This window comes from Chrysemys picta, chromosome 3 (genome assembly GCF_011386835.1).
Source record: "Chrysemys picta bellii isolate R12L10 chromosome 3, ASM1138683v2, whole genome shotgun sequence".
Taxonomy (NCBI): Eukaryota; Metazoa; Chordata; order Testudines; family Emydidae; genus Chrysemys; species Chrysemys picta.
In genome coordinates this window covers 114141831-114154671 of record NC_088793.1, presented here as the reverse complement: position 1 = coordinate 114154671, position 12841 = coordinate 114141831, and the positions used below count along the sequence as shown (strand labels likewise).

Below are 12841 nucleotides of genomic sequence, written 5' to 3'. Positions count from 1 at the left end.
GATTGATAACATTGTGATGTGCTTGCATGGGGGCGAGCAGACAGCTGCTGTTATTTTCAGCAGTTCTGATCTGTTATTACTTAAACTATGGAAGTGGGAACTCTGCAGTATCTTTTTAGGTGGATATAGAAACATTTAACATTAGATATCCCAGAGTAATGTGCTAATAACGCAAATCTTTAGACCCACGTAAAAAAACCCTGGAAGATTAAATTATTTTTCTGGCAACTGGCAAATTCATAAAAAAAAACCCAGCCAGGGTGGTCAAATACTGGGCCAGGTGGTAACCCTAGGTGCCAGCCTCTTCCCAGTTGGGGGAGGGGAGGGGGGAACAGAAGGGAGCAAGGGAGCTGCGGTGGGCTTAGCTTCCCCCCTCACCACGGGCCCTGCCCCCTACTCCTCCTCTTTCTCCCAAGGCCCCACCCCTGGCCAGGCCAGAAGTCAGAACCAGGCAGTAGTAAGATATGCCCAGGGAGCCCCAGACCCTCCCCCTGCCCCAGGGAGGGAGAAGGACATGGGATGGGGGCTGCTCTTGGACACCCCAGACCTCCACCCAGGGCAGGTGGATGGTCTGGGGCTCCCCTAAGCGGCTCTTACCACAGCCTGGCTCACAGGGCTGGCTCCAGTGTTTTTGCTGCCCCAAGTGGCCCAGATAAATAAATAAATAAATAAATAAATAAATAGATAAAAAAGCCGCGATTAGCGGCACTTCGGCAGCAGCTCTACCGCCACCACTTCATTCTTCAGCAGCAATTCAGCAATTGAGGGACTCACTGCTGAATTGCCGCCGAAGAACCGGACATGCTGCCCCTTTCCTTTGGCTGCCCCAAGCACCTGCTTGCTGCACTGGTGCCTGGAGCCGGCCCTGCTGGCTCTGCCTCCATCTCTTGGCCTAGGCAGAGGCAGAAGCAGCGACAGAGGCAGGGCCTCAGGCGGGCATAGGCACTGACTTTTGCTACTGTCAGTGGGTGCTCAAACTCCCTCTGCCCCTGGCCCCACCCCGACTCCACCCCTTCCATGAGGCCCCGCTCCCATTCCAACCCCTTCCCCAAAGTCCCCACCCCAACTATGCCCCCTCCCTGCCCCTATTCCGACTCCTTCCCCAAATCCCCACCCCGGCCCCACCTCCTCCCCTGAGCACGCCACATTCCCGTTCTCCCCCCACCCCCAGCCCAGCTGTTTGGTGGTGGCAGGAAGTGCTGGGAGGTAAGCGGAGGAGAGCTTGGCTGCTGGTGGGTGCAGAGCACTAATTTTTCCCCATGGGTGTGCCAGCCCCGGAGCACCCACGGAGTCGGTGCCTATGCCTCAGGGTGAAGAGGAAGAGCAGGAGGCGACGTCACAAGGAGGGGCGAGCAGTGATGAACTGCCAAAAAATTAACAACCGGTTCCCTCCTCCTCACCCCAGGAGGGGGTCATGCCCCCCCCCCCGGACTCCTGCCCCATTCAATCCCCCACGTTCTTTGACGCCCCCCCTGGGACCCCTGCCCCATCCACCTCCGTTCCCTGTCCCCTGACTGCCCCCTGCCGCCCCATCCAACCCCTCCTCTCATTCCTGATGGCCCCCCAGGACTCCTGCCCCATCCAACCACCCCTTCTCTCTGTCTCCTGACTGCCCCTGGAACTCCTGCCCCTGACTGCCCCCCACCGCCCCATCCAACCCCTGCTCCTTCCTGACTGCCCCACCGGGACCCTTGCCCCCATTCAATCCCCCTGTTCCCTGCCCTCTGACCGCCCCAACCCCTATCCACCCCCCCAACTCCCCTGCCCTCTTCCAACACCCCCTCCCTGCTCCCTGCCCCCTTACCACGCTGGAGGCCGGGCTGGGGGCGCTGGGCCGGGCCCGGTCTGAAGCCACTCGGCCAGAGCCGGGGCAAAGTCTCTTGGCCGGAGCCACTTGGCCGGAGCAGGACTGGGCTGGGCCGCGCCATGCCTCCCTGGAGCCCTCCTCGCGCACCCTCCCCCCTCCCCCCCCCCCCCGCCCCAGCTTACCTTGTGAAGCCACCGCTTGTTTCTGAACCCTCCCAGGCTTCCCGAGCGAACATTTGATTTGTGGGAGAGGGAGAAAAAGGTGGGGCAGTGTGTTCAGGGGAGGAGCCGAGGAAGCAGAGGTGAGCTGGGGCCAGGACTGGGAGCTGGAGCTTTACCAGTTGTTAAATTTAAAAGCCCTTTTAGAACCAGTTGTCCCACACGGGACAACCAGTTCTAAAAGGGCATCTAAATTTAACAACCGGTTCCTGCGAACCGGCTCCAGCTCACCATTGGGGGCGGTACTCCTGCACACGTCCCATTTTTGCATTTTGAAAAGGTGGTCCCCTTTTTACCCACCCCCACACTGCCCCTTTTTAGGCCAATGCTCACTTGATTTCTGGAAACAAATGGGTGTATGTATCCTGCCTAAAATATTTGATTACATTCAGCAGTAGGCTGGGGTGGGACAGAAGGGATTCACCAGACACTTTAAAATCTTTCTGTCTTTACTTTTAATTACAATGTGATCTTGTAACAGAAAACATATGTGGAAAATGTTAAAGCAGGAATTCCTGAGAATGTTCTGAATTCAGTCCAGTGGATACAGAAATGGTTCCTGCTTCCCCAATCATTATTCCTCACAGAAATCATACAAATAAATGTGTTTGTAAGTATTTATCTTCCCTTCTTACTGCCCCTAGCATTTGGACATGGAGAAAAAGAACTGTTTTTCACCTGAAAGAAATGTTTGCATGAAATTGCTTACTCCTGACAGCAAGATACTCCCAAGCAAGATTGAAATTACAGACCGGAAAAAATCTAATTATTTGGATGCATTAATCTATTCAGTGTGTCTAAAACAATTACCATATGCTCCCCACTCAAAATGTATTTATATATTGTCAAGAGATTAGAGACAGAAAATGCTTCCACATGTAAAAAACTGATCGACAAAAGAATACACATCTTTATAAAATCTAGAACTGTCCTAACCTCCCACTGTAGTAATACTGCAGGGAGATGGAGGCACAGCAGTGCTAGATAGATATGTTTTTGTGTGGGCACTTACATGCAAAAGCAGGTGGTACTTTAAGATTCGTTGGACAGGTTTTAAGAGATATGATCCCAAGGGGAGAGAGTGTTGTAAAGCTTCTTGCCGTTCTCTGAAGAACTTGGCCAGTGTCTTGTTCCTCATGCATTCTGTTAGCACAGCCACTGATCTGAAAACATATAATAAATCTCCTTAAAGATATGCAGTTTCTGTATCTATGTACCTACAGCAAGGAATTGTTTTTCCTTCCTTCCCCCTACTGGGAATATCAAATTCCTGCCAATCATGAAATTCCTGTATTAGTTTTGAGCCCAATCCTACTTTCCTTTCATATGCAGAATTCTTTTGGGAATTTATATTGCAGAATAAGGTCCTGATTTCATTATTAGTAGAGGCTAATGGGAATTTATAAAATAATAATAATCCCTTACAAAAAGTGAAAAGTACTTTATCTATCATCATGAATTGAAAGAAAAAAAACAAGCAAGTAAATAACCATCTTTGTGTATATGAATAAATATTTTTGCTTGTATTTTAAGTGTATTCTTTACCTTCTAAAAAGGGACAACGCAGGAAGAAACAGCAAAAAGGGGAACAAAATATTCCTACCTTGGATAATTGGTGCAGTACTGTGTATATATGTGAAAATCTTCACTCTATGTGTAGGGAGGAAAGATTATTTAATAATCAGATTTTATCAAAACTACCTACAAACAGTAGGATCAATGCACATTTTTCATTTGACAATGTAAATTCAACTGTACAAAGTGTTTAAGGTTGTTCCTTGGCTACTTCTTTTGCCCAAATCCTAATTGGATGCCTACTTTCACATCACTCCACATCCTTGGAACAACCTCCTATGAAACATCTGCCAATCTTCCCGGTCTTCCAAAAAATTCTAAATTCAACTATTGTAGAAGCCTTTCAGTGAAAAGAAACAAACCACACTCTTTTCTCTGTTTACTATTCTTTATTTACTAACTGGCATGTTAAGGGTCCTATCCTGTGAACTGCTGAACTCCTTCTGTAGACATGTGGACTATCCTCAACTCCCACTCAAGGCATCCAGCACCTTGCAGGATCAGATTCAAACTCTTTGGGAACAGGGAACTTTATTGGTTTGGCATATTTACATGTCAACAACCCCACAAACATAACAGTTCTATATAAATAATCTATACAGTGTTGTAGCTATGTTGGTACCAGGATAATAGAGAGGCAAAATGCATGAGGTAGTATCTTTTATTGGACCAATATCTGTTGGTGAGAGAGACAAGCTTTCAAGCTTACACACTGCTCTTCTTCTGTCACCTGTTCTGTTCACTCCTTCTACAGCATCTGGCACCAGCCACTGTGTGAAGACAGGATGCTGGACTAGATGGACCATTAGTCTGACCCAGAATGGTCATTCTTATGTTCCTAAGCAATTAACTTTTGAATTTCCTAACTAATGAATCTTTCATCTTGACCGTAACCTCTTTGACATTACCTTAAAACTATTTTGCTTTATATTTTTAAAATAAAGAAAAGACAGAAAGGAACAACGTGCATGCATGTGTGCACCTGTAGAGTTAAGGACATTTCTACTGGGCATGTTGAGTATGCAGTTTTCAGATTGTCATAAGTAATTTCACATTTGAACAGAGACTAAGCATGTATGAAAACAGGAAGTTACCATTGAAGCTGTTTTGTAATTAACTTTAGTGGGGTTACCTGGCACTCACTGAAAAATGCAATTTCATAATAGCTTTTTGTATCGATTGGGTTCTAAGCACCAGAACCTGGTTTCCCTTGCATTCCTGCTTGCTCCACAACTTCCCCCCTACTCATTATCACTTTATTTTGCATGGGACCTTAAAAACAACATTCTTTTTTGCATTTTGATGTGATGTCTGACTGTCACCCTCTATCCCATGTTATTGGTGTGCAATTTATGCAATGTTTTGGTATCCTGAGGATGAAAAAAAAAAGTGTTGGGTAACTATAAAATATTTTTGAAGCCATCACTTTCTCCATCCTTGTTTACTAGTCCAGGGTTAAGTCCTGTAATAACAAGACACCCAGATTCCACTACAGATATCTTCATAAGTTGCCTGTCTTCCCAGCTACACTTCTTTCAGTTACTTCACTCTTCCCCGCTCACCTTTTCCAGTCTCTTCACTATAAGCCAGCTTGTGCCACCTTTACTCCCACTGAGTAGTATATTACTTCACAAGTAGCCCCAATGAATCCATTGGAGCTATTTGCAAATTTAGGTACTACTCAACGTGATACAAGGGTGGTGCAATTTGGCCCTATATGTGGAGTCAATTTTGGGGACAGCTCAGTAATTATTTCAGCTTTTATCAGTTGATTTTAATGTCTTTTTAAAAAAATCCTTCTAATTCCAGTCCAAATTTCTCCAGGGGAATATAGTTCTCACAGGACTCATTTGTTCACTAATGTGCTATGATCTGGTATTTCCTTCTAAATACTTCCACATCTCCGTTACTGATCATTTTGGTTTGGTCTTGACATAGATAAAGTTCAATAATTTATTTTAGTCTTTCATGCTTGGACTAATTTTGCTGTTACTGCTAGTTTTCATGGTGGTTTACATACACCCTGTATCCACACCCAGAGACAATGAGCTTGTGTCATAACCTATTAACGTACATGCTTGGAACTAACAGTTAAGGGTAAAAACCATCTCGGCTAGAAACTAGGAATTAACCCAACCTCAGCCTGTAGCAGACATTACACTGTATAATTTTCTTAAGCAACCATTATCAATCTAGCTATCACTCTCATTAAGTCAGGAGTGCTATAAAGACAATAAATATGATGAAATTCAGTATCTAAGTAAGACAACTAACTGCAGTACAAAAAATATCAAATACAAGTAGGAAAAGGCAAAATATAACAAGAAATCCTACAATATTATGAGTAAAGTACAGTATATTCCCCTGGCCACTTAATCATAACATACAATTTATAAATATCACCACATTACTTAGGTACAGCACATAACATTTTCTGGGACCAGTAATTCATAATACTTTTCTTCTGTTCAACGGAGAAGAAGGGCTTTAAAACTAGGACATGAGGGGAGAAGGTTGAGAGAGATTTGTGGAAGCTTCATGCCTCCCTTCAATAAACAGGAGCAGGAAAATCAGCTAAATGAAAATATAGTAAGGGATAATGGAACACCACAAGCTAGAAAACTGGGTGAAATCTGAGGGAAACAACTGAAATACTTGTGTACGAATGCAAGGAGTCTGGGCAATAAAATGGAGGAACTCGAACTATTGGTGCAGGAGGTCAAACCAGCTATCATAGAGATTACAGAAACATGGTAGAATAGCACACTCATGCCTAGAACACAGATATTGAAGCGTATGTACTGTTTACTATACATGGAAATAAAGGCAAAGATGGTGGGGTAGTTTTATACATCAATGAAGCAATACATTATAAAGAAATATGAAGGGATAAAATGGACAAAACAGAATCTGTTTGGGTCAAAAACACTTTGGGGAAGGATTGTAAAAGAGGTCCTTTGGGATAGTGTTAGGGGTCTGCTATAGACCCCCTGTGTCAGACTGATATGGGTAGTGATCAGTGATAAATACTTTTGGGATTTGTGTAATATGAGAGACTAACTTCTCAGATATATATTAGAGAATAAATACCACTAATGTTGGTAGGGCCCAGTTGTTCTGTGATAGATGACCGTTTTCTTTATCAAATCATCACTGAATCAACAAGAGGTGGATGCAATTTTAGACTAGTAAGTAGTGAGAACTTTATGGAAGAGCTGGTTGTAAGAAATAACCTTGGATCGAGTGATCATGAGTTGATTCAGTTTAAATTAAATGGAAGGATAATCAAAACCAGTGTTATGCCTCTGTGAAAAAGGCAAATGCAATCCTAGGATGTATTAGGTGAGGCATTTCCAATAGAGACAGAGGAAGTGTTAATGTGATTGTAAAAATAATTGGTAGGACCTCATGTGGAAAACGGGTGTACAGTTCTGGTTACCCATGTTCAAGAAAGATTAATTTAAACTGGAACAGGTGCAGAGAAGGGCTACTAGGATGATCAGGGGAATGGAGGGCCTGTCTTATGAGAGGAGGCTGGAAGAGCTTGGCTTGTTTAGTTTAGCAACAACAAAAAGCTGAGAGGGGTATGATTGCTTTCTATAAATACATTAGGAGGGTAAATAACAGGGAGTTTGAAGAGCTATTTAAGCTAAAGGATACTGTTGGCACAAGAAGAAATGGATACAAAACTGGCCATGAACAAATTCATGCTGGAAATTAGAAGGTTTCTTATCACCAGAGGGGTGAGGTTCTGGAACAGCTTCCCATTAGTAGTTGCAGGGGCAAACAACTTAATTACTTTTGAGAGCTGGACAACTTTATGAACGTGATTGAGTGACGGTGTTGCCTGTGATGGTGGGGGGCAGATCTCAACAGCCCTCAGGCTCACTTCTGGTTTATAAACTCCCTAAAGCTCATGCTGCAGGGTTTCAGCCAGCCACCAGCAGGGCTCAGGAAGGGATTCCGTCCTCTCTCCCCACCCAGTGTATTCCGGGAGGATTTTTTTTTTAAATCTCCTTCCTTTGAAGCATCAGATATGGCCATGACTGGAAATGGGACCCTGGGCAGGGTGGGCCAGGGCTCTGAGGGGGAATTTTCTCTCTCAGAAGCTTAGTTGGCTGGTGCTTGCTCATAGGCTCGCTGTCTAACTGATCGCCCTGTGTGGGGTTGAGAAGGAATTTTCCCCCAGGTCAAATTGGCAGTGACCTTGGAGTTTTTTCGCCTTCCTCTCAAGTGTGTGGGTCCGGCTCACTTGCCAGGATTATCTGGGTAAATCTGATTTAACCATTTCCCTTCCCTTGTAGTAGCCTGGAGCAACAGTGCATCTCAACCTCTCCTATTTTCTGCCTGTGGCACATACTAGCTTAGTCTCTTATTTAGTTTTATCTCCTTTCAGTTGTTGGGTTTATTGTGCAGGTGCTGGGTGGCCTGTGATATACAGGAGGTCAGACTCTTCTGACCTTAAACTATGTCTGACTTCATTTGACTGTCCTGCTTTTCAAACTTCATGAAAAACGATATGTTGTAAACTTTTAAAGGACAGCATTCGTTGTTAAATAAAAAACAATATTTCTATCTAGCTTAGAGTTTTACACTGCTGCTCATCAATGTAATAACTGAGGATCTTCCTTGTAAAATCAGTAGCAACAGAGAAGTCTTCTTCATGGAGTCTCTGGCACATCTCCCTTTTCAGGAAGAAATTCTGCTTTTGGCAGATAGGGTTGTCTTGTTTTTTAAATAATAATAAATTTTAGTCTAGCTATAAGGAAGGACAAACCTATGCATTTAAAATAAAAATAAATTTTAAATAAATTAATGACAAAATAAAAATTATCTGCTTATCTAGGGAGATAGCACAGAAAATACTTACACATACAACATTTTAAAGTCTTTTTTAAAATAGTGGCATGGACACTGTTGCCCTCTGAATTGGGCCAGATGTATACTTTGTACTCAAGGTATCTTTGGATTCACAAATGCATTTTATCACAACTAGGGCAGTATCGTAACTGCATTAGATTTTAATAAGTTAGGTAAGCAGATAGGCCTGTAGATAGTCAACCATGAACATTTTATCTCCAGTATGGTATAATTTAGACTCATTCAAAGCTATAAATCTATTAGTCAACATCATATACTTTCCTAAATCAGTTGCAGAATTCCTTTTGATGTTAGCAAGAGCTAAGCATATGGATGAAGATCAGACTATGGGCATAAATTTGCAATTTATGGTATGCAACAATCCTAAATTCTTAGAAACATTAACATCTTGTAGTGTTAAAAGCAAAGCAACCATACTATGTAAACTTTCCTACATTTTACTTATCTAGTTTAAGACATGAATGTGCCGTTCAACAAGGCTCATGGCACATGTACAAAATTTAGTGAAAAATAAAATCTACCTCGTTTCAGAGCTAAAGAAAGAGAACATGACCTACAAATAATCAAATAAAAATTCCCCTATATCATGACCTGGTACTCATCCTTCCTCCTGCCCCTTCCTTCCCCCCACAAGAAGTCCCTGAGAGATCAGACGGCTTTGCACTGCACTTCTAAAGCCAAAATAATCAAACTCCCTGGACCAGCTAGGGATGAAAGTCGCAGAGTTGAATGTTCCTCCACTGAGACTACTTGGTTACCTGTCTCTCTACATTTACAGTATAGACCTGTTAGCTCGAATGCCTCAGTTGATATCATCTGCTTTATAACAGATTCTAGGAAGAGGGTTGTGCTACCAGGGTATGTCTTCATTACAGAGTTAGTCCAGGTTAGCCTAGCTCAGGTGGAGCATTCCCACTGCAAAGTGCTACTCATACCAGACCCATATAACTGGGATGGATTTCTAGTGTGATATCCCATGGTTCTTAGCAGTGTATTAAACTGGGCTGCTCTAGTCATTTGCCAGGTGCTCAGTCTCTGTAACCTAGCAGGGAGCTGCTGTCCATGCCAGTGACACGAGAACAATACTTTATGTAAATAACTTCCAAGGGAAGTTACTCATTACTAATACAGACTGTTCTGAAGGTGAAAGCAAACAGAATTTGACAGCAAGAACTTTTAATGAGAATCTCACTAAGGAATTCAGTCTGCAAACCACGAAGTGATTCATAGGGCACCTGAGTGACTTTCCTGCCTCTCTGTTTCTTTTCTGCCCACTAAACAAAAAATGTCATTTGGGATACATTTCCCTAAATGATGGATCTTACTGATAGACAAGGTGAGTGAGGTGATATCTTTTATTAGACTAACTTCTGTTGTGAGAGAGACAAGCTTTTCAACTTCCATAGAGCTCCTCTTCAGATCTTACTGGTGTCACTCCACAGCTTTACCAGAAGGCGATGCCAGGTTTTGGCCAAGTGGCAGCATGGCAGGGGGATTTCTTGGACAGTATCTATTTGCAAATGTTGTGAAAGTGCAGCAAAAATGGAGCAGACAAACATGGGGGTTAAAACATAGTACAAATGAAGGGAGCAGCTAGACAAGAAAATACAGTCCATATAGAACTGTGGGATAGGACTAGAGGACTAACTGCACCCAGGTTTGATTAGCCTGTGTTCTCGCTGCAAAACAGGTAGATTGCCAGCCTGGGCTGAAGTGAAACCCAAGTTAAATCATGTACCCTGAGCCATGACTGTTAGCTTGGGCTTAAAGCACCCTCAAGGTCGGGTTAGATGTTTTTCTGTGTGGATGGAAGGGCGGCTGGGGAGGCACTTGGGCTACAACCCAGGCTAACTTTGGAGTGAAGACATAACCACCTCCCACCTTCCACAACCCAGAGCCCAAACCAGAGAGAGACTAAAGTTAACACTTTGAATTGCACACAGACATAGCTAGGAAGTCAGCAAAGTGGTGAAATAATGTGTTTCTGTAAATATTTTAAACTCAAGGAATCCCACTACTGGGGAACCTACAGACTGGCTAACTAACTGGACTATATCCCTTAGAGAATTCTGAAACCCAATTGTATCTTTGTGTGGAAGCTAAGATGAACCCTGGTCTATGCAACAGCAAGAGAAGGTCTGACCAAGCCAAAGTTGTTATGTTGACCTCTGCAATCACCAAACTAGATTTCAAGTGTGGTCATCTTTGCTTGGAGTCTGAAATCACCTTGTATGGGCCCATGAAGTTGCCATGAAGTGTGTGTGTTCCCTCACCAACCCAAAAGAGCTCCTTACATGGACTATGAAGCCTCCTTAAGCAACAAGCCTTGGCTACCTCAGTGCCACCTGTAAGAAAAACCTCAGTCAATTCAGCAAGGATTTCAGATGCAACAGGACAACCTGTACACCTCAACTATACCTTGCTTATGCTTAGCTCAATCCAAGAGTAACATGCAAAGTGAATACTGTCAAATCTTATTTGGAACAGGATGTCTCCTACACCTAACATCAGGCAAAAACAACCTCTCCAATCCTCTCTCAACTTTTGCTGCACTGTGGTTTTATATATACATAAAAGGCACTTAAAAAGAAAATAAAGGAAAAAGGTAAAAGATGTGTCAGAGTGCAAGCATTTGTGGTGCTGATATGCTGAAGTCAACTGCCTACTTCTTCTCTTTTGTTAATGATCTTGGAAATTAAAAGCAAGTCTCCCTATCCCCATTAAGTTACTGGTTGTGTTCCAGAAGCGTACGTTCTAAATTTCTGGGTGCTGAGTGAGAAGTGCAGAGTGCCAGAATTAAACACTCCCTTACAACTCCTCACTTAAATGTAAATGTGTGGAATACTGAAGTCAGTCTTCTAATTAACATTGGCATTCTTACAATGAAAATGAGAGAGTGGGAGCTGGCAAGAAAATATATAAACACACTTTTATGTGAATAATTAAGCCATAGTTAAGCTTGCAATGGAAGCCTCTGATTATCATTACTAGCAAAAGCCAAAATGTTTCAGAAAACGAATGTACTGAAGCTAACATACTTCTCCTTTTAGATATACAAGCAGAAACCACAGTTGGTGTAATCTGGCATTACGCCACTAGCTTCAATGGAACTACACCAGTTCATATCAGCTGAGGATCTGCCCAAATTGTATTAAAATATTGTTAGTCTCCATCCTTCAGGATTTTTTAAATTCTATTTATGACCTATGAACAAATGACCCATTGGCAAACTGTGAAGTAATTAAAAATATATAGAAAATTATCTTTTGTCCCTTGCCAAACCATTGACAGCCTCTAGCAATAAAATAAAAGGTGGTATGAACAGGTTTTTATTTAAATAATATTGTAAGTTATTATTAAATATTTATGTAGTATGGTTCTTTTGTCAATTAGTGACTTTTACATTATCAGCTGGTTTACTACCCAAGGTGTGTTGAGGCCAACAAACCTAAGCTGCTGTTTTAGTCTGTATTTACCATGGGCAGTCTGTATTTTGTTTACTAAGATAAAGATTCAAATCCACAATCACTAGTCTTTGCTGAAAATGTGCTAACAAGTTCACAATTCTCAGAGCACTTGTATCAAATCATGATTTGCACTTATTTTTAAAGACTGAATGTTTTCTAGGTGAAATTCAAATGATCAAGTACAATGCGACTGTGAGCCTATTTTCCTTTGTATATATGATTATGCAATGAAAGCAAAATTGTTATGTGGCAAATTTTATTTAGCACAGGGTCATATGATGAATTCAAGTTCAAAGGAACTGAGTATGGTCAAATTCGGACCAAAATTATATTTTGCAAAATGAAACTTATTAAACGCAGACACACGTCAGCCCTAACACCGTACATAGTTTCATGAATATAATATCATCAGTCCAATAAGCACAGGATTTTTACAACAAATAATCTCCTGCATCCTATGCCCTCAAATGCTGGAGCATTACACAGTGTTTGAGAGCCTGAAAGTGAAATTGACTTACTATAACCAAAACTCAGCTAAACTGAATAGTCTACTTTCAGTTTCAAAGCTTAATGAAATGCAAAAAGTAAACAAAATATGAAAACCGTGAGAAGTAATTTTTTAAAAAATGGATGGAGCCAGATCCAGAGCTGGTGTAAATCAGCATAGCTCCATCGAAGACAATGAAACTTTGCCAGTTTATACCACCTAAGGATCCAACCCATGATGTTTAATGTGATAAATGTCCCTTTCCATGTTTATTTCAGATCAAGGTTCTTGCTTTGTAGCACATTTGGATCATTAGATCACCAGAGTCCCATATGACCCTATTCAGCATATGCAATTCTTTAATGCGGCAATTTTATCTCCATGATCCTAGGCTTGTAAGATACTA

General features: G+C 42.2%; 1 protein-coding gene and 1 long non-coding RNA gene across 9 annotated transcripts in view; one reads left to right on the top strand and one right to left on the bottom strand.

Moving 5' to 3' along the window:
- PLEKHG1 (pleckstrin homology and RhoGEF domain containing G1) overlaps positions 1-12841 on the bottom strand; it is a 216714-nt gene that overhangs the window by 26629 nt on the left and 177244 nt on the right. For all 8 annotated transcript variants that reach the window (XM_065588805.1, XM_065588802.1, XM_005280454.5 and 5 more), the window contains 2 exons: positions 3629-3675; positions 3038-3188 (listed from right to left, as the gene is read on the bottom strand). In XM_065588805.1, the coding sequence (XP_065444877.1) occupies positions 3038-3188; positions 3629-3675 (198 nt within the window). The remainder of the gene's footprint in view (positions 1-3037; positions 3189-3628; positions 3676-12841) is intronic.
- LOC112060750 (uncharacterized) overlaps positions 1-12841 on the top strand; it is an 88988-nt gene that overhangs the window by 13229 nt on the left and 62918 nt on the right. The gene's annotated exons all lie outside the window — the stretch shown is intronic.